Source organism: Siniperca chuatsi, linkage group LG22, assembly GCF_020085105.1.
Source record: "Siniperca chuatsi isolate FFG_IHB_CAS linkage group LG22, ASM2008510v1, whole genome shotgun sequence".
Classification (NCBI taxonomy): Eukaryota; Metazoa; Chordata; class Actinopteri; order Centrarchiformes; family Sinipercidae; genus Siniperca; species Siniperca chuatsi.
The window spans coordinates 7,973,916-7,998,672 of NC_058063.1; the positions used below are offsets into that span (position 1 = coordinate 7,973,916).

The window sequence follows — 24,757 nt, forward strand, 5'->3', positions numbered from 1 at the left end:
AAGATTTTCGTGATGCTCCCTTTGCTTTAAATGAGGCTGAGTTTGCAATAGAAAGTTTAAATAGGAAGAAAAGTCTCGGTACTGACGGTATAACAGGAGATTTTTTTACTGTTCACTTTAAAAAGAGAATTGCTCCCGTTCTGTTGGAATGTTATTCAAATACTGAGTTGATACAGAAAACCCCAGAGAGCCTAACAACAGGGCTCATTGCTCTGGTTGAGAGAGCAGAGAGGCACTGAGTTTTGATTTGGCAAACTACAGGCCTATAAGCTTGTTAAATACTAATTAGACGAATAGGCTTAAAGCAGTTATTGCTTCTGTTATCAGTACACAACAAGCATAAAGCATCCCTGGTAGAGATATGTCCGACACTGTGTGTTCTGCTAAAGACATTGTTAATAAGATGAGTGAGCTGGGGGGAGTACTGCTACCTGAACAAGGTGTTTGATAGAGTGGAGCATGATTTTTTGTTTAAAACTAAAGTTTGGTTTTGGTCACAGATTGGTAAATTGAGTAAGATTGGTAGAATGGTAAAAGTAGTATAAAATGTGATGGAGTGCTGACCGGGGAGTTTCCTCTGGAGAGGTCTGTCAGGCACACTACTAGCATACAGGGCATTAAAGGAGTCCTTGACAGGGAGACACAAATCTTGCGATACGCTGATGATATCAATATTACTGTAAAAAATGAGGAGAGCATAGAGAGTGAAATGGAACGTTTGGCTTTTTATGGAAAATCATCCAATAAATCTAAAATAATGTACTGTTGGGATATTGTGAAGACAGAGGGAAGGTGGGCCTTTAAAGGTGAAATTAAAATACTTACTACTTATACTACTAATACTACTTATTTATATATGCATTTGTTTATTCTATGGGGTGGATCTTATTTAAATTTTGGGTTTTGAAAGGGAATTTGATTTTTGGACTTTTTTTGGTACATCATTAGTTTTGGTTTTGGCTTGTTTTGTGGTTATATATTTGAGTAAATGTATTTGTTTGTTGAGATTGTGTATGAAAGACTGTAAAAAATATATTTTTGATAATAAAAGATTCAAAAAAAGAATTATCAGGTATGTAATAATGCCGCACCATTTAATTTCATGAATGTTTTGAATAAATATTGATTTTATAGATGAATGTGAATGAATACTTTCAGTAGACATTAGAACTATTGGCTCTGTCCTTTCTATCCTGTCCTGTGGCTAAGATGTTTGAGAATTGTGCATATTGTTCTGCGAAGTTGCCAACATACTATATTTTTCAGATCCACACATCTGTCTCTGGGCAAATCATGTGGAGAGTGCTGAGTAGGGATGAGCGAGTACACCGTTATCTGTATCTGTTCAACTAAATTATCTGTACTCGGAGTGGGTCTTAAACCAAACGTCAGTGGTGGTTAAACAGGAAGTCGGGTGGACTAACTGGAAGTTGTTCATTTAAGCCTAAAACTGATATAGCTTGATCAGAAGTTGCTATATTTATTAGAAAACTATTTACAAAACAGACTCAGAACTGAGCTTCAGAGCAATGTTTTTGATCACAAGAGTAAGAGAACTATTTACAGAATATTGACGCATTTTACTCTGATGATACTCGTAAAAAAGTACATTATCTGTACCGGATACTCATTTCAGCCGAGTACTCGCTCAACCCTAGTGCTGAGCTGCTTCTGCAGAAACCCAGCTCCATGGACCTGCTTCAGCCCACAGTGCGTCACCGTGGCCCCTGCATCAGAGCCTTCTGTAAGCTGATAGAGAGAGTTGCGCTTTAGTCAAAATAATGCACAGGGTTAGGATCAATAGATTTTATTGGCCAATGAATTATGACGTGGTCTGGTACACACGAGTGACGTCAATGGAACATGATGCTTACTGACTCAGCGTGGAAGGTACTCTGCTCTTCTTTTAATTAGTTACCTGTACATGTACCAAAAGCCTCAAAGTTTACTCCTCAGGCTGAAATGAGAAATAGTTGGACTTGGCACACAAATGTAATGTTGTGGTGAGATGCTGTTAGAGTTATGGGTTGGGTTAGTGCAGGAGGAATGTACATAGGTATAAACAAGTCCATTGCTCATACAGAGTTATTAGCTATGTTCAGTTCGCATACTCCCTCTTGTTCCTGTTTTACCTGTTGTACACAATGAAGTAAATGGTGTTCACAGTACTACATTGAAGTGTACTAACAGGATTATCTGAATTGAGTCACAGCATTTGTCTTTTCTTAAGGGTTATTCATCTGTGGCAACAAAATAACAAATCAATCATGGCTCTTGCTGCTTCTCTTGCTCTGGTAAAAAAACATAGACCCTCCCAGGTGCATGCTGGTCCTATAGAAAAGCTGAGGTAACTAAAATGCTGCCCAATTCTGACAAAACAAACCACAAATAGACTAAATAAACTAATCACTAAAGCCAAATTAAGCAAACTAAACAATTAACTAACAAAAGAAAATACTAAATAGATCTAATCTAAATAAAGCAAATATCTATAATAATACAAATAACATTGATGATGATTACTAATGATTTTGTGCTTTTCAACGAATCATAATCTTTGTTTTTGTCTTTGTTGGAGGGATTTCTTTGTACAACAGCAGATGAATGCTCTTTTTCAAGAATGCCCCGTGTCATACTCACACATACTAGATGTCAACAAAAAGACTTGTCGGTTGCTGTTTTTCGTAAACACGATTCAAATTTGGCCCTCCTCCCGGCTCAACGAGCTGGAGAGAGAGTATGTAAAATCAATCTTAATTTGTAAAGTTACTAGTAGCCTGACTAAAGCTGTCAAATAAATGCAGTGGATTAAAAAGTTCAATATTTCCCTGTGAACTGCAGTGGAGTAAAAGTAGGTGTAGCATGACACAGAAATACTCAAGCAAAGAACAAGTACCTCAAATTTATACTTATGTGCAGTAATTGAATAAATGTACTTAGTTACATTCCATCAATCAAAAGTTATGACTCCTGCAGACATTTCTACCACAGAAAAGCACCAGAACAGACAGAACAAAAATTTACAGTTCACTTAATAATTTCTTGCACACGGAGTAGCAGCTGAAGTATTTGTCCTGCTTTGTGTGAGTCACCCAATACTAATGACTAATCTGAGACCAGTGATTCAGCAGTGAAGACTGTGCAAAGCTGTAAGCTGTTAATTGAACTTCACAGTGAGGTGAGCTACACCATTTTCTGAGGATGCATTTTCCACTTTCTTTTGAGCATGTGTTCGTCACAGTCAAGTGTTGATTTATTCACTGTCATTAATTTTTTCATCAATTTAATTATTAATTTCCTTACAGAGATAAAAATAATTTAACAATAACTGTTTCTGTAGCTTGAGGCACTGATCTGTCTAAGATCATCTAACAGATAACTTTGCAGCACGGTGAGTGATATGATGATTGATTATGTGGGATATTTAGGTTGCATAAAAACTTCTGTACAGGAGCATTGAAATAATGCGTGTTGTTTTTCTACTAATAGACTTTAATAGATTTAGTTAAGTTTACTTAATTTGAAGAACATTAAAAGAAATGCAAGTGGCTTCAGCTTCAATTTAATTAATTGAAGAATTTTGGAATCATATTGTTATGACAGTGTTATTAAAAACTGGTACAAAATAATGTTTACACAGTCCAATATGTTTTACAGTACAGTTTTTCTACAGTGTTAGTACAGTTTGTATGTGTATCTTTTGTGACAGTATTTAATTAGGAAAACAAACAAGGTATAATGGCTTTTACCCTTAATCACTCAAGTTAATTTTTATTGTTTCTGGTTCATTGACAAAGGCTGACACATTGTACAACACCAACTGCCATGGCAGCATATAAAGGATTCCTGCAGCTCCTCAGATTTGTGGGATCCATGTTCCTCATCATGTTGTGCTTTTACCAATGGGACATGTCACAAGAAAAAAGAGGTACAATATGTGTCCATATGTGTGTGTGAATTTCTTACTGTTCCTGCTGTGTATCCTGGTTCTGGTTAGGAACGGGTGTGATTTGTTTGAATAGTGTGTTGTTTGTATTTTTTTTTTCTCCATTGCATGTGAACTGGTTTGGGAATTAAGTGGATTAGTGATATTGGATCTGCGACCTCACCCTGATTACCTAACGCAGTTCATTTCTTCAGTTTGGCTTTGAAAAACACAAATGTTTCGGCTTTAACCCCCGCCTGTCGTCTCTTTAAGAGAAAAGCCACCCTAAAGCAGAGTTAATTTAGCACTAATAATTTTAGAAAGTTACTATACACATATTCATATTCTTATCACAACAGAGAGGATCCATCAGCTGCAGACCTTGAGAAAGCAGCTGATAAGAGAAACATGTGATGGTGACAAAGAGGCCTTTTCTAAGGGGAAGCACAGTTTAGAAGACATGAGTGACAACGAGCTGAAGAACCTCATTGTGGATGACAAACATGGCGTCATCTACTGTTACGTTCCCAAGGTGATATAGATATGAACACACTCAACACACTTACAGTACACAAAGTGGACATACAGTTCTGTCTTTGGCAAATGTTTAAGAACATGCTCAGTTTAGTCTTTTACTGGGCATTTCAGGCCTAAGTACTTGTTACTTGATGACATTTCTATCAGCCTCAGCTGTACTTTCAGTTAAGTGTTAATTAGCAAATGTTAGCATGCTAACACGCGAAACTAAGATGGTCAAACATTCTACCCGCTAGCACTGTCATTTTGAGCATTTTAGCATTTAGTTGAAAGCACTGCTGTGTCTAAGTACAGCATCACAGAGCCGCTAGCGTGGCCGTAGACTCCAAGTCTTGTTCTTTTGCTACAGGTGGCGTGTACCAACTGGAAGAGGGTTATGTTTGTCCTGAACCAGAGCAAGCCATATCATGACCCCATGTCCATATCTGCTGACTTGGTCCACCGGCCCAAACAGGTCACTCTCCTAAACAGCTTCCCAAGAACAGAGATGAAGGTCAGTTCATGAATTGGCATCAGAAGTATGGAGTCAGATCAGTCTCATTAATAATGAATGCACACAGAATGATTAATATTTCCGGATTTATATATAAACAACTCTCTCCACATAGATATTCTTCAATGCAAACAAAATAATTATTGCTGTATATAAATGTAAAACAAACCCACATATAAAAAGATAAGGTTCACAAATGTATTTCTGACACAAACACAAATATTTCTTGTTTTAAATATATGTAATAGAAATCCACAAATATATGCAATTAAAGTATTTGCAATTTTCAACAAAAACATATTTGGATGTTGTTACATCAACTGTTAAACCTACATTTACAAACTGTTTGTCATTTGTGAACTTCACTGCATTTGTGTGGGGGGGTTTTTTGGACTCCCCTGACGTGGCTCGAAGAATATTCATGTGGAGAGAGTCATTTATAGGCTATATAAATCCCAAAACACATTTGTGAATCCTTCTGTGTGCATTCATTATAATGAGACTGATCTGACTCCATACAGAAGTGTCATTGAAGTTATAAATGCAAAGCGTACCCACCCAACTAACAGACATGCAAGACTCAGTTATTTCCACTAGTAGTTGATTCAGTCACAACAGGTTAGTGTGACAGAGGGGTGATATGTACTTATTTGTTGACTATAGGCAAAGCTGAAGCACTACACCAAGTTCCTGTTTGTCCGACACCCATATGTACGTCTCATCTCCGCCTACCAAGACAAGTTCCAGCGTAACGATCGGTACTTCTATCAAAACTTTGCCCGGAATATTCTGCGCTTATATGGCAACCAGACTGATCCACCACATACAGCGGACGAGGCGTTTGCATCCGGCGTGCGCCCCTCATTTTACAACTTTATTCAGTACCTGCTGGACCCGCAGACAGAGAAGACGGTGCCCTTTGAACCCCACTGGAGGCAGATGCACCGCCTGTGCTACCCCTGCCTCATAGAGTAAGGCCATTTTTGCCATCAGGGCTGTAGCTAAAAAGGTCATGTCTGTGTTGTTTCTGAAAATGTGGAGGGTTTATTGACCTGAGGAGGAATTATACAGTGCCCCCTAGAGGTCACAGCGAGAATTTTTGAGGACTACTTTTCCATTCCCTCGCAATATGTTTTGCGTCCCATCACAATGTTTTGCATTACCTTGCAATATTTTGCATTCTCTCGCAATACTTTGGCATTACTTCGCAATACTTTTCTTCTTCCATTCCTTCAGAGCCATATGTCTATTTCCACTCAGCTGCTCCCAGCACAACAGTATATCAGCTCATTGAATTTTACTTTGAACTGGGCATTAAGTATGCTGGTATAGTATTACTGCTCAATATGCATGCATGGTGTAATTAGTGAAAGTAAAATTAAATGAATTCTTAGATCATTTCTTCGATCGTACTGCTTACTTTGTACGGTGATCTGCAGAATGCTGTTGGTTTAATTCATGAATAGTTACTGTACTCTATACTGTACTGAACCCCAGAGGGGTTTCACTGAGGAAATGGAGACGTCTCCAGAGAAATAAGGGGAAAAAAGGAATAAAGTTAGTGTGCTGTATTTGTATGAGTCAAAAAAGCAACAAACAAGAAGGTGACTGAAATGCTGCAAACAGAGTCTGTGGTTCTGTCACAGAAAGAGCAGACAGCACTGAACCACTTGCAGAGATAAATCAGGAATGCAGACCAACACAAGTTGGAAAGATCCTCTGTTCTTTGCACAAAACAAATTAAAGTAACCTTTAATGCTGAAACAGGTTTTGGTAGGCCTGTTGATATGAGTGTGGAGCAATAATTGATGTTCCTTATACATACAGCTCCTACCCAGATGTTTGATAATGTTCTATCTGATAACTTCTTTAACTTAACTTAAGAATCTCCACACTACCTTCCATAACAAATAGACATATAGCTCAGAAAGAATAGAAGAAGAAAAGTATTGCGAGGGAACGCAAAACATATTGCGAGAGAACGAAATATTTCGCCATGACCTTTAGGGGGCTCCGTAGAATTACCATTCTACAAATACACACAAATCACACATAGTGGGTTGATTCAAATTATTTATTTCTTTAAACAACAAAAAATTACTTTTAAAAAAGGGATTTATGATTTCAGCAGAAGAATTATACTCTGGTGAAGTGGAGCGAGCTTTGAAACAACTTTTCAAAGACATCACTAAGGGAAACAGAATTTACAGAAAATATAACTCTATAGAGGAAAATGTGAAAAAAAAAATCAGAACATTTTAAATCCTGGCTCCATTTGCCAGTGCTGGTGTCTTGTATTATTTATCATTTGAGTTATTTTTATGTCTGACTTTCAAGAATTGGATTGGACTGAATTAACTAAATTGAAAGACCTGATAGTACTCCTCATGAGTTAACTGATCTTGATGTGTAAAATTTTTGGAATGTCCCTTTACATCCACAAATGACCAACTAATTCAATGTAAATACAAAACGATCCTTATTTCATCTGTAGGTTGACATTGGTTTGTTTTGCTTCTCAGGTATGATTTTATTGGCCATCAGGAGACTCTTCAGGAGGATGCTGAGCAGCTGCTGATGATCTTAAAGCTGGAGGATGAAATTAAGTTCCCTCCTTCCTATGAAAACATGACTTCCCTTGTTTCTCTGTTTGACTGGTTCAGAGAAGTGCCCCTAGAGGACAGGAGGAAGCTGTACCATCTCTATGAGGGGGACTTCAGGCTTTTTGGCTACAGAAAATTGCTTGATGGTTGAGATGAAGTCATGATTTGGACAACTCCTACATCTTCTTCTTCTTCTTCTTCTTTTACTTCTTCTTCGTTGCCATTGGTTTTTAGAGGCGGTCTGCATCCAAAATGTTGCATTACCACCTTCTACTGGATTGTAAATAAGACTCAATTCTCCTATCTAATCTAACTATATAAAAAAACATTTTTTAAGAAAAGTTCTTCCCCACCCCTCCTCCCATTCTCTAGTAAAACAAGTGTACTAAATCTAGGCTCTGAGAGGGCCTGAAAGCCTCTCTCAGCAGCCCCTGCACTTCCTCTCCAGTAATTCTCATGATATCCAACAACTATTTCTATTTTCTCAGAACCATGTCCTTACACAAACAACATTCATCACGCTTCCTACCTGATTTGTTTGTTCTCCCTTACTGTACTTCTTAAATCTTTTCTTTCCTAGCTGCTTCCTCATGGCTTATCCCTCTCTTGGACCTGAGCTCTTTCTTTCTCTTTGGTCAGTCTGCTTGCCATGCTTCATGACACCCCCCAAACTGATTACACTTGGGTTCTTTTCCACAGTTTCTGCAGCTGCACATCTCATCTCCACATTTACCACATATCCCAAAATGATGTCTAAACACAAATGATCTGTGTCCAAACTTCCAATAATGTCTGCACAGAATGGGTTTGGGAACAAAAGCCCTTACTGGGTAACTAATAAGATCCTAATACTTTGTCAGACAGGATTTCTGATGCAGCATAACAGTTGCACACATTTCTCTGTCACTCATCCTGAACATTCTCTGACTGTCAACAACTCTGCTACATTCTTCAAATCTACTTGCATATATATATGCAGTACTCCATCAACAACCCTTTACTGGAACTCTTTGATTAAGTGGGACTGGACAACTCCACTCTTCCCTTTGCAGCCAGTGGCCAGTTGCTCAGTACCTCTGAGCAAAGACCAGTCACTAAGATTTTATACAGACAAATCATGACAAGGAAATGACAAATGCCTGACTAAGTGGCTTTCTCAAATATATGAATTATAAGCATTGTGGTTACATAACGGCTCTGTTCATGCATTTGTCTACAAATTTTGTACATCTCTAGCTTTTCTACACAACACTGCTGAAACATCTCATGAATATGTAGTGAGATATGTAATTTTCAACTCAATTTACCCCCACTGCTAGGGTGATGAATAAAGTTTTGATTTCATGCTGGTGGTTTTCGGCACTTGCATTTTTCCAGACACTGTGCATCGCCGTACTTCCCTAAGTTGTCTTTTTTGCTTCCTGTTCTCAAATATAAAAAAAATCCTATAACAATAAAATATATTGACAATGTAAAAAAATGAGTAATAAAATGTGATGATGAGTATCATTGACGTGACTCTGCAGTTCCCTCTTAGCTATATGGAGCCTGTTAGCCGCTTTTAGCTAGTTGTTTTGGTTATACGTCCTGCAACTTCAGTGTTTTGGTTCACTCTTACCGCTCATATCAGAGTCCATTTTAGCATCACAATTCAACGGTTTTCAGTGAAAACCCTCTAATAAATGTCCTGTACACTACCTGCCCTGAACCAAACAGCAGACACACAAAGTTAGTGACAACTTTAGCCGCTAAAGAAACAAAAATTTTCCCTCAGGAGTTGGTGGAGATCAAATTAGAGCTAAAGGGAGAGTCACTATTGGATTTACATTTGTTGGGGTGACAGAGACACAACTTGAAATTAATGCTAATCTTGTGTCGTGTTTGCTGGATGTGTAAATAGGCATCTGTTTGCTAATAAGTTAGTCATATTAGTTTTAAGAGGTGATAATATGTCAATTTGTGTGCAGCTTGTTGTGTTGCCCCCGAGTGGCCAACAAATCATTTAATGTAAGTTTAAAAATTTAAGGTAAAAGTTCTACAGTCATACTTTCCTGTTGTGTTAGTGAATGACTTTGACTTTGGAAACAGCTAGCAGGAGGTAGGTAGCTTTTATTATTTACAGAAAGTGTTCTTGTAAACATATGCAGACACATACTCTCACGTAGCCTACCATACACTCACACAAGATGCAAAAAGCTGCAGTATTCAGCAGGATTACACAAAAAGGGAAATCTGATATTTAATTTCCCTGTGATGACAAGATACATGGATTGAAGGGGTATATCTGTTCGGTTACACTAGATTTTAAATTATAAATGTGACATATGACGCTACAGCCAGCAGCAAGTTAGCTTGGCTTAGCATTAAGTCTGTATATGGGGAATCACCTATAAAGTGTTAATTAGTGAACTTTAGAGGTGCTGATGGGTGGATTTTGTTACCTTTGGACAGAGCCAGGCTAGCTGATTCCACCTGTAGTCTTTAAACTAAGCTAAGCTAGCATGCTGCTGGCTGTAGTTTCATATTTACCATACAGAGTGGTGTCAAACTACTTCTTTAAGAAATTTCAATGATAATTGAACTATTCCTGTGGCAGCTGTATGGACAAAGATTAAACTACAAGTGCATGTGGGCATATATAATCAATGTATTTCATATCTTAAAAGGTACACACACTCACTCATAGACAACTCCACCCACACTTGCAAACTGCAGAATTTACTTACAAGTTTGGTCCATTTCTGGGGAGGTAAAAGAAGCACACGCCAGCATTTGTTTCAAATCTTTGAACTGTCTCACGTCCAGATTTTCACCAGACAGTATAGGAACAGTGATACCAGGTTAACAGCAACTTTTTTAGGCTTTATTACAAAACAACATGACAAAAACAATACATTTTTATGTTGAAATCCACACTCAAAACGAGGTGATTGTGTCTTTGTGTCAAGGTCCATTCCGTGAGGCTGAAATTAATTTCACATCCTTTGAATTTGCCTTCTGTCTCAGTAATGTGAATGTGAACAGTTACTTGTATCTGCTGTGCATCTTGAGCTTTCCACACTGACACATATCTGATAGGTGAGCATCAACCCTTTCACCCTGTTGACCTCTGCAGGAGTGTAGGCGGGGACACCCCCGTCATGATCACTGTAGTCCATCTGACGGTGCTGCAGTGCATTTATGGTTCTTTAGTCTCTGACAGTGACATCTCTCTTTTGAAGCCCAGGACCAGTGCAGTCTGAATGGGCAATCTATGGCTCAGCGGCCCTTTGGTGCCTTTGCATCCATCAAAGTCTGGGATTTGAGTGGTGTGTCAAAGAGAGAAATAGAAATAGAGAGACAGAGCGAGGTGCTGAGAGACGGAGAAGTGCACTTTTCTTTTGCAGTGCCATCAAGAGAAGAGAATGAGAGAGCAAACTACAACAGAAGTTAAGGAGAAAGACAATATGGCTTTTCCATGTCTACACATGTAGACATTTCATCTTTGATTCTTTATAACATTTAAATTGCGCAATATCACACTCAGCTCCATGTCCACATTCATGTTCAGACTGCTTATATTTACATGTTATATTTACATCCGACACATTTATTTATTATTGTGGTTCTCATCCTGAGTGAATCACAACACTCTAATATGTTTTCTGTCTCGTAGTTCTCACCAAATGTCTCTCTCACATGCTTAGACATAAACTGATAATATATTTATTATATATCTCTATAGTCTCTCTTCATGCCACAGCTCCCATTCAAAGGCATTTGGCAGTTCCAATTTTGCATTTCTCCCAGTAGTATTCAGTTTATTTGGAGGATGCAAAATGGTGCAATCAATAGTATATTAATATCACCTTTTCATATCGAACTTTCTTCACACTGAGCCAGTGGGGCTGGTGATTTTAACATGGGAAAACTAGTCAACTCCTCTAGTTCTTTTATCCCTTCCCCTTCCCCTACCCCGTCCCCCAGCCCCTCATCCACTTCGTCCCCCTCCCCTGACTCCCTCTTTACCCCTTCGGGCCTCCCTCTGTCCCTCTCCCCCGTCCTTCCATCCAGCATGTCAGCAGCTAAAATTTCAGCAAACTTCAGCCCGCTGCTACTTGTGTTGCAGTTGGTGTACAGGGAATTCCCATGGCCATTGCTGGAGTTGCTGTGGATCAGGGTGCCACTGTAGCTGTTGCCAATGTGCCCACCATTACCCTGGTTGCTGAGGAGAGTTGTAGTTGTGGTTGTGGTCGCTGTCCCGTTACGTTTTTCTGTCAATCTGAATCCCTCGGACAGCAGGCTGGCACTGCTAGGGGACTGTGGCGTGGCTGAGGAGCCCAGCAAGTCCCGCCCCTTCTCTGACGACAGCGAATTATCTGGCAAGTGTTGGCCCTGGTGGCTAATGCTGCGCCGACGGGTCACGAAGTAGACGAGAAGTACACCTAACACTAAACCCATGCAGAATAAAAAGATGTAGATGGCCAGGACGTGACGACTTCCTGCTGTCGCCACTGTTCCTCCAGCACTGGGGCCTTCTAGTGTCAGCTGATAGGCTGCTCTACGGCAGGGGGTGGGGTCTCTGATACCTGGCCCCGCCTCCTGGAGTAGCGCGACATGACAGAGAAAAAGAGAGTTGTTTTGATCAGTTTTAGTTTTAGTTTTGCATATCAGCCGTGCTTGCTGATAAAATGTTTGCAGCTAACACACTATCTGCCCTGAAAATTGCCTGACTCACTAATTATTACTTTATATTAGCAGGAAAAAGTGGAATAGGTTAAATTAGCTCCTGTGAGTGTAGCTATATGTTTTGCCTGTGTACCTGGCATGTGCAGATGTATTTTCCCAGGCTGTCCTCTGTGACAGTCACCTCCAGGTCAGAGTGGTGCTGCCTGGTGTGTCTGTGGGGAGGATGCTCCCAGCTACAGGGCCTGGGAGACAGCTGGACACATGGCAACAGGAGGCGCAGACCCATAAAAACTTGCAGCTCCCTGATGGATGGGGTGCAACGCCCTGTAGGAGACAACAAGCAGGGAGACAGAAGAGTTGAATAACAGAGAAACAGACATATAGAGAATATAGAGATAGATAGTCATGGAAGTGTATTTTTATTTGCAATCATATTACACAGGAAGAACTTGACATTTACATAGTCTGTGATATCCAAATTAAAGTATAAAATGAGATACACTTACCCTCTTCGATATCACACTTTCTCAAGGCATCGTCTACTATATCACCTGGACCAGGCCTGGACACACACACACAAAATGGAGTCACACTTTTGCATCAAATGTTTTACTAGGAACAGAGCTCTTTCCTTGGTGCCTGCCTTTCAAGGTTACAATGTTAATTTATTTATCATTTTATTCACATGGGTGTAAAACAAGATTTAGTTGCAGTTTCCTTTTTTGCTACTTAGAAAAATTTAAAAAACAAACGTTATATGCAAAAATGATGTACAGTAGATCAGTGAACAAATAATAACTCATAGAAATGAAACTATTTTACATGGGGGAGTGCTGGAGATGAATTTAGCAGTCTCGCAGCCTGAGGGAAGAAGCTGCTCTGAAGTCTGGTGGATACTTCTCTATCGCATGCCTGACGGCAGCAGGGTGAACAGGCTGTGGCTGGTGTACTGTCCTTTAGTATCCTTTGGGCTCTGCGCAGGCACCTCACCTCACCGATATCAGTGATGCTCGGTAGGTTGGTACCAATGATCTTCGGAATGGTTTTAATCACCCGCTGCAGAGCCCTCCGGTCCTGGGCCGTGCACGTCCCATGCCAGTTTGTGATGTTTCCAGCCAGGATGCTTTCTATTGCTGCTCTGTAAAAGTTAACAAGAACTAGCACAGGAATTTTGCCTTCTTAAGTTTCCTTAACAAATACAGCCGTTTCTGAACCTTCTTTCCCAGCATGAAATGTGAGACGACCATGTCAGGTTCTCCATGTCATGCTGATTCCCAGGAACCTAAAACTGCTCACTTGCTCCACCTCAGCTCCACTGATGTAGACAGAAGTGTGTGTCTTTGCCTAATTTTTTCAAAAATCAACAATAGGCTCCTTGGTTTTGCTGATGTTGAGCAGTAGGTTGTTCTCTGTGCACCACTCTGCAAGACTGTTGATTTCCTTCCAATATGAAGTCTCATCAGTGTTTAAAATTGGCCGATGATGGTAGTGTTGTTCGCAAACTTCACAAGAGTTGTCTCCATGTCGGGGGCTGCAGTCATGGGTGTACAGTGTGAACAGGAGGGGGCTAAGCACACAGCCCTGGGGGGCTCTGGTGTTGAGCGCTAGAGAGTAAGAAGTGTGACCGCCAATCCAAATTGTCTGGGGTCTGTTTGTAAGGAAATCCAGTATCCAGTTGCAGAGTGTGGTGCAGCCAGGTCTCAGTAAAGATGAGGGCACAACAGTCTCTGATTTCCCGTTGCTGAATTAGCCTAAGTCTTAATTCATTTTACATTTTCCTTCTAAATATCTCTTCAAATAAAGTCTATTAACAGATGGTTAATTAGTTTAAATTTTGATAACTGATGAAGTGATTAAGACACAGAGATTGCAAAGATTTTTTTGGTTTTATGCGATCATTGATGGCTTTATTTCTCTCTGTTATTTTTTGCTGTTAGTTACACTAAATCATTTTAAGACTTTACTGCTAACTTGTGATGTTTTTTTTATTATAAATGATTGGTTTACATGTTGCAATGGTAAAACCATTATGAACTACTGATAAATGTAAAGGTAAAACAGGTGTGTTTCCTACATTGCTTACATACTACATTACTTTAACGTTTTAACTCAAAAAATGTGCATAGGTGTAAGAAGAATCTTGGTCATTTTTAAAGGTTTGAAACAAAATACAAAAAATGATTAATGGACATGCTATAAAGAAAAATGGGTCAGTTTTGACTAAACAATTTTCTGACCCAATACTGCTGTCTGCCTTTGCTTTTCATTTTTGGACGTCTTCCAGTTCATTGTGATATTCCTGTAGTACTCACTCTGCTGTTGTGGGCCTGCAGGCTTCTTCCTTTGTGTTCCACACACAGCCCAGTCCTCTGGCTCTGGCACACACCTCACAGCTGGGATACAGAGTGCAGCCTTCAGCCTGGACTCGAGCCAGAGACAGGGGGCTACCCACCAGGGCCTGACTCTGGAAACACAGGGAACTATTACAGAATCACTGAGCATTAAAACAGATATTTCTGAGCACTGCAGATTAACATATGCATGTCTGTGTGTTTGTGCAGTATGTTTGCGAATAAATGTGAAAATGCTGTACCTTGTGCAGTAATATATTGTTGACAGGCTCCTGCGAGGTGAACAGAGGAATCTCCTGCAGCAAGGTGGCGTTCTGGCCCACTACTGCCACCCGGTGGAGCTCCCCACGGTCTGCAACAAACACACATGGTGAACAATAAATCTCATCTCTTATCAAAAAGTTAATTTATTTTTGTTTTATTTACTACATTTAATTTAGTTTATTTCACACCAAAATCAAAATGTTTTTACATCATTTGAGGAAGGTTATAACATTTTGATTGATATCCCCAGAAAATGATCTACTGTTTTTTTTTTATCAACCCATAAGCCATCTGAGTGCAGCAATGCACTTTAAATTAAGATGTATTAGTTGTTCTTTGTCAGCTGAGCTTTCACAACTTTCATTTGCATTAATTCTAGATTTGACTGCCAGTTTGAGTTTATCTCTTTACATTTTCTGGCCTCTCTTTTCTTCTTATCCCCTCACCTGTTCCAAGGTGCAGCACTGCTCCTCTCCGCTCCTCTCTGCTGCCCGTCTGCGTTACAGCCAGCTTGGTGTATCGGATTCCCTTCCGGACCAACAGGGGCGCTGCAGTAACACTGTTCTCCATCAGGGGGTGGTCCCTCACAAATGTCAACACCTTGTCTGGAAGTTTTAGGGAGGACTCGAACCCCTCGTCCTTCAAAGCATTGTTCAAACACTAAAAAATGTGGAGGGAAGGAGAAAAAAAGTCATTTATATTAATATAGTAGAATGTAATGAAAGTCATTGTTTAAAGCAGAGGTGGTGATAGTACAAATGTAGTAGTTATGTGGTTGTACAGTTTAGTACCTGACCAGGCCTTGGTGTAGGGACAGGTTCAGGGATGATCCAGTTCTCGCAGGTCTTCTTCAGCTCTTTAAAGGGACCGTCCATCACTTTGATGATGTCAGACAGACTGAAAACACACACTGCTGATAACTCTTCACGCTCCCTAACAAAAAGAAAAAGAATTGTTTAGATTAAGCCATGATGTTGCTACTTTTGCAGGGGGAAAAAAAGTCATATTAAGAGTTCATTTCTGAAAATGTTCAATATCAAAGTAATAGTTTGGCATTTTGGGAAATACGCTTATTCCTTTTCTTGACGAAAGTTAGATGAGAAGATCGATACTATGTTCATGCTCTACGGTAAATATGAAGCTAGCATAAAGACTGGAAACGGGTAAACAGCTAGCTTGTAGTCAGAGTGACATTATGAATATTTTTTCAAAAAGAGGACATCTTATTTTAGAAAACTACACATATGCCTGTAATATTGAGTCAATATACAGTCACCATGTATGGAGGGAAAACTAAATTTGAGATCTAAGATCTGTCATCAGTAGAGCATCTCTATTGCTCTCTGTATCTCTGCTCCCCCTTGCCTCCCTTATAAATCCCTCCTTTCATTTTATAACAAAAAATAACAACATACTAATTTGTCAATATTCCAATATCACGTAAGAGAGAAGCTCTAGTTTTCCTTTCACCCCTGCTTGTTCCTCAACTTACCACTGGGAGGTGAACAGGCCATAGAAATGTGTGCTGCTGGGGTCGCCTGGTGTGTGTTGCGTGGTGAAAACATCAGTTAGGATGTTGTAGCGCTGACTGCTGGGTTTGTCCTCACACACCAGCTCGGCCTTGAGGAAGGTGGTCCAACGTCGCTGCAGAGTCTTCATCCCTCCCACATCAGACTGAACAGAGAGGGGGAGAAAGATTAAGCCCAGCAGTGAATTCACATGAGGCGATGAATCAGTCAATCAATCAATCATTCAGTCAAGACGTTGGGTTACCTTGCAGACTCGTGCCACCCTGGGCACTTTGACTTTGGTGTAGAGGTCATACTCTTTGGCCACCTCAGTGAAGAAGAAGTAGATTTTGTCATCGTCTCCGGTCGGGTTGCTGTCAGCAGACTGTTTTATGAAGGCTGAGCTCACAAACTCTGGGTCTGAAAAAGACACACACACACACACACAATATGACTTTTTCCTGTGGGAAAGTCTGATCAAGGTAATTTCAAGTGAACATGTGTTTGTATGGAGTGTCTGTGCATGTCAACATATGTGGATATGGGGGTTTACAAGTGTGTGCAAGCGTGCATGTGTGTCTCACCACTCAGCCAGTTGATGGATCGTTCGGTTCGGATGCGCTCCTGCTCAGGGCCTGTTGCCCGGGAGATGTCGAACAGCGTTCCCAGGAAGTTACTGGTGGCTGCTGTGTATAGGGTACCATCTAGACAAAAGAGAGAGAATTAAGTGAGTTTTATTTAAATAATGCTCATTGAAATACAAAAAGAAGATAATTAGATGAAGCTGATATCCTGATCAACCAGACAACAAACAAACAAATCAATCAATTAATCATTCAGCTGTATTGTCCCACCTGCCATAACAGCTGTGTAGTGCTGGCTGGGCTCAAAGGGACACTTGCCCTTCCCCGTCTCCATCTTCACCCCTCCATCCTCGGCTTTCTCCAGGGTGAAGGAGGAGAGCTCCTGGAGGACGACAGGAAAAGAGAAGGAGAAGTTAGAACTACAAGGGCAACACCGAACTGCCAAATGAATAATGGTAATTAATTATGTAGATTATTCTTTTTTCACAGCTGTCTTGTGTTTTATTATCCTCTAAATACATTTTTTTTTAAATCTTTGGCTTCAGTTTGATCTCTACAGGTTGTCTGCTTAAAATGTCACTATAATTGACTCTAATTATGCTCTTTTATGCTAAAAGCTTTAGTGACTTTAGTGCTCAAAGTACCTTCTAGAAAATGTCACTTGCAACAAAACATCTAAAATCTTTTGTTGGTTGACTGGCACCAAACATTTTCCTAATAATTACTGAGGAAAAGTATGTGAGTGGAGTCTGAAAAGTGGTAGGATAACAGCATGTGTGTGAGTGTGTGTGTGCCCTTCTGCCTGTCTCTTTGGTGGAGGACAGATCTTCAGATCCTCAGGCATAGATCTGCCCTATAATGTCTAACTCAAATATAAATTCACACATGCAGACACGAACTAACAGGAGGAAGGCCTCACACACACACTAACTAACCAGGAAGGCACACTGGGGGTCGAAGGCGTAAGTGCCACACACGTAGATGCGTCCCTTGCCCAGAAACTCCAGCAGACGGATGTAGTTGTGGCAGTCAACCTGCAGGGGGAGACAAACACCCAGAAATAACGACAAGCTGAAAGAGTTTTTACATCCAGGCTCAACTTTAGAAATTAGGGACAGAAATATATGTTTTTACTGCTTACTGTATATGAATCAATTTATTATATTTTGCATTAGATTGTCAACAATCTGGCACAGTTTCAGGATCAAGCAACATTTTACATATGTAACAGTGGAGGTTCACTTTCAGTTACCATAAAAATGATGAACGTGATACATGATAAAATATACACAGTCTAAAATATATAACTGGATTATTTATTTAAATTGATATTCAATCAAATACATATTATATGTGACTGCATGGATATCAAACAACTCTAAAGATAATTATATATCTTCAAATATATTATATCTTTCATAAATATGATGATTTATTTATAGCTAAAAACATTAGTGCTGCAATCACTTTATCAGACTAAGTGTAACAAATTTTATAAAGTATGTAGTTTTAGACCCAAAATCATGTCTGTTTTTGTCCACTGACAAAAACTGAGCTTTAGGAGAAAGGTTGGAGTGGATTCTGTTAACAGCTGGAGTATCGATGATTCTGATTGGAAATTGGAGACCCCCACTGCTGGGACAGACACTTGAGACCCCCATTGCTACCAGCAGAGACCATACATACTAACTCACACTAACAGGCATGCAAACTTAGGACCACTCATTTTCATGCATAAATAATACACTTATGTGCTCCTTAGGTCTCATAAATACACAACATAGATGATTGTTGAGCTCCCCTCTCTTTTTTTAATCTCTCCTCTCTTTACACATGCATATAACTCCCCCATTGTCCCTCCCCATTTACCGTGAAACCATGACTCAGGCAATTTTTAGTAAGCTAGTGTATGTGTGTCTTTGCGTGCCATCCCGGAAAGGCTCCAGGTCTGAGTCACCTTCGCTCCCAGGGACCTGATCCTCTCTGATGCCCAGATCATGTCACCCAAATCAGCCCCCACCACCACACCACCAGCCCTCACACTGGTACCGAAGGAGAGCCAGAGAGAGAGAAAGAGCGCTCAGACTGGTAACAATGGGATCAGCTTGGGATTAGATATTTCATTGGTCCAAATTAACCTCATTCATACTAATAAGCTTCATTCACAATCTGGCATGGGGTGAATCGAATGGCTCTATTCTGTTCAATTCTATTCTGTTTTATTCTGTTCTATGTGAGCGTGTTGGAGCTTATTATGTTTAAAGCTCCCGTGACTTTAGAGCTCACTGTGGAAATTAAAAGTCCTGCCACCAAAACACCTCAAAGCTTTCATGCTAACTGACGCTTACTTTCTGAGAGCAATTTTACAGCAATTACAGATAATTACGTGTGTGTGTGTGTGAAAACATGGCAGAATGTTCTTCTCTTCACCTCATGCTCTACTCTGAAACTTAATTCTCTCGTTCCATTCTGCACGTTATTCACTCCCTCTCTTCTGCATACAGTACTTTCTCTCATTTCCATCAAGAGGGTTGTTACTCCATCAGATTACGCTTTTTGACACTGAACCATCTATTACCATATGAGGTGATATTACCATAAAACACTAAGTAGATCTGTATTTTTTATTTATAGACCAAATTAGAGGTAAAAAGGATAGTTTTTCACACACATGCACACACACACACCATGTCTCTCTGGGTCAACTTCAAGGTAGTTTCTTGTTGAATCTATTGTCTTGTCTCTAATCTTCATCCATGTCTCTCTCTTGGTCTTGTAACAATGCTCCTCATCCTTCCTTGCTCACTTCCATCCATCATTCTTCCCCCTCTTGTTTCCTTCCCTCTCTCCTTAATCCTTCTGACTCACATGTAATCTTGTAATCAATGTGCTGAGGATGATTGCATAAAATGGGTCAAAAGGAATTGCACTTCCCTTCTGTTAATACACTGACCTTCCATTAGCTTTATTTATCTTTTGATTTGACCTCATTTTGCTGGACTAAAGGCATTTTTCAGGGATTTTTTTGAGCATTATCAGGTCATTAGAGTGATCTCAGACTCCACATTATGATGCTGAAGCTCTATTTCAGCCTGGTAATGCCTGGTAAACTGTCAAAACCAATGAATCAGTAAGACATTACTCAACAAATATAGTTCCAGTGTGCAGTTAGTTTACTGTAAGCAGTTTGGTTGATGTCCTATTGAAGTTGAAGCATAATGAGATGTACAGCTTGAGTGTACAGTACGTTCTATTTATTCAGTTTCCATAGACAGTTACTGGACATCTGTGACTTCACATACACCCTCTCTTACTCTTACTCTCTTTCTGTCTCACACACACACACACACACACACTGGCATAAATCCCAGAACTTCCCATCCGATGCAAAACAGCATGGGGTTGTGACACACACAAACACATACACACACACACAAATACACATCCATGCTGGAGCTCAAAATATAGGCCCATGAAATCACACATTTCAAATGTCAGAGGCCACTTGAATCCAATAAATTATACTTAAAATAAGATGGGAATATTACTACACCAGGGTTGAGATTTGATCTATTGCATCTTAACCCTTCCAGTGCCTTATCAAATCTCTTTAGGTTTAGCTTTCAGCAATTTTAGTACAAACATGCATAAATAATTTAATATCAATTGGCTAAATCTCAAAGATTTACATTCAAAGAACTACAATTTGATTCAATGAGAGAGGCTTGAAATATTACAGAGGCTCAGGCTCAGTGTCGTTTCAGGACATTTAAAATAGATTAACTAGGCACCAGTGAGCCAAACAACCTGTTCCTGCAGGAACTGAACATCATTTTAATAATAATGTTGTTGTGCTTTCCAGGATATTCCTGGAGGTTTCCGTACAGCATCATTACAACAGGATTAATGGAAGACTAAGCTACTGTAAACACTGTGAGTCACTGTAAATCTCTTCATATACAGGCATTAATGTGCTTTGGTGGCACCACACTTACAGTTAAAGGAATGAATACAGATGCTGAGCTGAATTAGACAAAAGAAGAAGGTGTGTGAGAGGAAAACACACACACACACACACACACACACATACACACACACACACACAGCTCTCACCTCTGTCTTTCCCTTTGCCACACAAGACCTCCTCTTCTCCTCTGGCACATCCCAAACAATCTGGAGCAAGAGAAAAGAGAGACAGAGAGAACTGGATAAGTCATTGTCACTTGCTCATCAGTCGCTGATTAATAGTCAGTGTTTAGACTTATCACAGCATTCGGCCAAAGTTTCTGTTCTTCATTTCCCCAATATATTAGTCAATTAGCTCAACAGTAAAATGCATTAACGATGAATCACCCAGAGAGTCCTAACATCTGCCAACACTCACTGAAAATTGTCCCTGCAAACATCACTTAGCGTTTTGAATCCATCAGTTCAAATCAGTTCGATAGAAAATCAACATTGTTAATAATATAATGTGACAAATATAATGACCAGACACTCAACACACACACACACACACACACACACACACACACACACACACACACACACACACCCTTCCTACCTTTTGTGGTAGTTGGTTCATTTTATTGGTGTCCACAGCCAGTATGGCATCCCTGGCACCCACGAACAGCGTGCCTGATAAATGGTCCAGTAGGAAGGTGCTGAAGTTGGCTACACCGCTGAACTTCTCTGGTCCAAGAATGGCGTCTGTGGACCAAAAGGGAGACAGGGGGTGAGTTAGTGCTGCTGTCAATCATCCAACAATCATTCTAAAAGATGCACTCAGAGAGCTGGAAGCAACAGAGGTTTACAGGAAACTGTGCTGCAAGATCCAAAGCTGAATATGTACAGTGCCTCCTGTACCCGTGTAAATGTAAGAATAAATGGTTGACAGGATGAGATAAATCAAACACCATATTCCCAGCAAGAGGTTTAACGAGATAAAGCGACGAGGGATGAAGGGATGAGAATAGGCGGGAGAGAGATGAGAGTAACCCTCGTTTCACCCTGCCCTCTCACACAATCAGAGCTACAGATTAACTCCTTTAATCCCTCTCAGTCTCAGTCTTCATCACTCTTTTTCACTCTGTTTTTATGACTTTTTTCTCTTTTCCTCTCTTAACAGTCATATACACAACAAACATCAGCTCAAATCAGTTTTCTGTCTCCATTATAACATCCATCTGGATTTCTTTCTGTTTGCCTCCATTCTAATGTTTCCTACATATATTAATTCAGAGTCAAATCCACTGCTGAGGAGAAATACAATAAACTAAATGATGCATAATCATGATATACAATAAATAATGCATTCATCTTTTACATAATACACGATGTGTAATCTCAGCTATATTTGTCTCTTTAATCACAAAACTATCATATGAATCAAATCCCAAAAGCTTTTGGATTGTATTCCAGCTCTTGTTTGCTCTTTCAGTCACTCTTCTTCCTTCTCTATCATCCACTACAGGACAAAGCATATGTGTGTGTGTGTGTGTGTGTGTGTGTGTGTGTGTTCATGTCCCAGCTGCTGGGAGGAAAGAGCACAGCTGTGTACTGAACTTCTTTGGAGTGCTGGTGAGAGAGTGTGAGTTCGTGTGTACACAGGCTACCTCTGTGTGTGTGTGTGTGTGTGTGTGTGTGTGTGTGTGTGTGTGTGTGTGTGTGAAGCATTTTTTGAAGACCTACAATGCTGACCTTTGTTGACCGTCATGAAAAAGGCCAGAAATGTTCAGAGAGAGAACAGAAAATTCAGAGCCAGTGGAGTCGTACTACATCACATTCAAACACACACACTACAAAGGAAGGAACTCATTGTGCCACAGATTAACTCATCAGGGGATAGATTAAAGACTAATGCTAATGAATAAAGCCTGTGATGTTAATTTAAGCTCAAACAAAACAACAAGACCAAAAGAATATAACAATTATATTACAAACAGAATGAAATGACACATGGCCGGTGAAGAAAGACCAACATCTGACAGCTAAAGTCTAGAGCTACACCGAGAAATCAGCCTTTAGCAAGACATGCAAGTACAGAAATGTCAAAGATATGTTTGAAGTAGGCTCCAGTACCACTGTTGTGCATGAACGGCATGCACAACACAATTAATGCAACTAATGAATGTGAACGTCGTTCACACGCTGTTCTACGGCCCCCCCAGCATGCCAACGTTTTGGGTCACAGAATCTGATGGGTCACAAATCTTTGAAACGACACATCGAGCTGAAGCATCCGACCAGTCTTGGGAAATATCTGCGAGTGAATGATGATCACAAGAAATCATTAACAAAGGGTAAGACCACGAGCCAACAGCCGCAAAGTCAAACTCACAGCAGTTTGTAATGAACGTGAACTGGTTCACTCTTTGGTACTCTGAATTTAATTCAAAATTGTGAACTATGAACTTGAAGTAGTTAATTTTAATCTGTGTGAACTGAACTTTGAGCTAGCTCTTGTGAATCACATAACACTGTCCAGTATGTGGGTTGTCCATAAAGATTACTGACAAGTTTATTTCTCAACAGTTTAATGTTCTGCTTAGTACATAGTCACAGTTCTTTAAAAGCCTAATTTAATGGATCCTTATCAAAACTGTGTGTTATCTTATGTGTTTATGAAATAGACTTAAAAGGTGTTTTGTTAGAATGGGATGTTCATGTTGCTATGAGTCTGCTGGATATAACTCTTAGCTAAAACATTAGCAATAAGCTATATCAGGAGTGCTTTACTGGTCCTCAGAAATCAGTAAATCTAACTTTAGCTGGTGTGTTTTGTTGCTCATGAATTCTGCTTTACAAGAAGGACTGTGTTATTTTTTCTTTCAAGGATTATATAGTTTTAACCTTTCTCTTAAGTAGCCTTATCATCCTCTATAAACACACAGGCTCAAACACTCACACACACTCTCCTCTACTTAATGTGCAGGTGTCAAATAAAATAATAAGACCATAAAGGCGAACAAACAGTATTCCTCTCCATAATGGGCTTTTCTAACTCTGATAATATGTGAATTCAGAGAACAAAAGCACTCATGCTCACACCCTGTACTATTCTGCAGGCAGAGGTGAGGAGGTGCCAGTGTAACACATTAATAGAGGCGTGTATTCAACAGCAAAACAGAAAGTACAAACAAGATTTATTTTTCACCTTCATCAAGATAATTGCCAAAAGGGAGACTGTTAACTAATAATTACTATTAGAACTTGATACATTTCCCAAATGATATAAAAGAGAATATAATTTGAGGAAAATCCTTTGGGTATCACAAATGGAATTTGGACGAACATGACCCCCAATTTGGCAGCTGTCGACTAAAAGATTTAAAGTGGTACAATCATCCTCTGTTCCTGTTATGGTGGATGGGACTCAAAGTACCATGTCAGGATATTCTGATAAATGGCACTCAGCGTTGACATGGTTTTCCACTTAGAGCCTGTCTGTGTTGTTCTGTGAAAAGAAAAAAGATCCCAACACACTGACATGTGGTGGTAACTGAATCACAGACATTTTCTCTCCCCCTGCCCTCCATCCAGACTCCCTCATCCAGTCAGTCTGTGTCTGTTTCCCGTAACATTTCACATGAATGTCATTTCTCATTCACTAAGAAGCCATCTGTTCAGCTAAAAGCTTCCAAGCAGTCAAATAGCAAGCCGCGCACTTGCTCGCAGAGGGCCTGCACTTCCTGAAAATCAGCCAATGAAAGGAGGGAGTTTGCAGTCTGTTAAAGCAGATGCATATGACAGACAGACACACACACACACACACATTTGTTTAACTGTTCCTCAAATACAATAAAGCTGCTGATATAATGTGTG

At 39.9% G+C, this 24,757-nt stretch overlaps 2 protein-coding genes across 4 annotated transcripts in view; one reads left to right on the top strand and one right to left on the bottom strand.

Annotated features, from left to right (window-relative positions):
- The first annotated feature begins 3,096 nt into the window (after positions 1–3,096).
- Positions 3,097–8,902, top strand: LOC122870612 (carbohydrate sulfotransferase 12-like). Of its 2 annotated transcripts, none has more exons than XM_044184925.1 (6): positions 3,097–3,178; positions 3,798–3,928; positions 4,285–4,457; positions 4,812–4,955; positions 5,619–5,926; positions 7,478–8,902. In XM_044184925.1, the coding sequence occupies exons 2-6, from the start codon at positions 3,826–3,828 to the stop codon at positions 7,707–7,709; spliced, it is 960 nt and encodes a 319-aa protein (XP_044040860.1). In that variant the 5' UTR covers positions 3,097–3,178; positions 3,798–3,825; the 3' UTR covers positions 7,710–8,902. The 2 variants fall into 2 exon arrangements, with proteins under 2 accessions (XP_044040860.1, XP_044040861.1); XM_044184926.1 differs by lacking the exon at positions 3,097–3,178 and adding an exon at positions 3,196–3,391.
- Positions 8,903–10,399: 1,497 nt separating this feature from the next.
- sema4f (sema domain, immunoglobulin domain (Ig), transmembrane domain (TM) and short cytoplasmic domain, (semaphorin) 4F) overlaps positions 10,400–24,757 on the bottom strand; it is a 68,394-nt gene continuing 54,036 nt past the window's right edge. For both annotated transcript variants that reach the window (XM_044183349.1, XM_044183348.1), the window contains exons 2-15: positions 21,498–21,643; positions 21,047–21,106; positions 17,869–17,967; positions 17,204–17,315; positions 16,934–17,053; positions 16,615–16,769; positions 16,334–16,515; positions 15,633–15,774; positions 15,288–15,501; positions 14,820–14,929; positions 14,539–14,690; positions 12,733–12,788; positions 12,360–12,550; positions 10,400–12,139 (exon numbers count right to left, since the gene is read on the bottom strand). In XM_044183349.1, the coding sequence (XP_044039284.1) occupies positions 11,411–12,139; positions 12,360–12,550; positions 12,733–12,788; positions 14,539–14,690; positions 14,820–14,929; positions 15,288–15,501; positions 15,633–15,774; positions 16,334–16,515; positions 16,615–16,769; positions 16,934–17,053; positions 17,204–17,315; positions 17,869–17,967; positions 21,047–21,106; positions 21,498–21,643 (2,468 nt within the window). In that variant the 3' untranslated portion in view covers positions 10,400–11,410. The remainder of the gene's footprint in view (positions 12,140–12,359; positions 12,551–12,732; positions 12,789–14,538; positions 14,691–14,819; positions 14,930–15,287; positions 15,502–15,632; positions 15,775–16,333; positions 16,516–16,614; positions 16,770–16,933; positions 17,054–17,203; positions 17,316–17,868; positions 17,968–21,046; positions 21,107–21,497; positions 21,644–24,757) is intronic.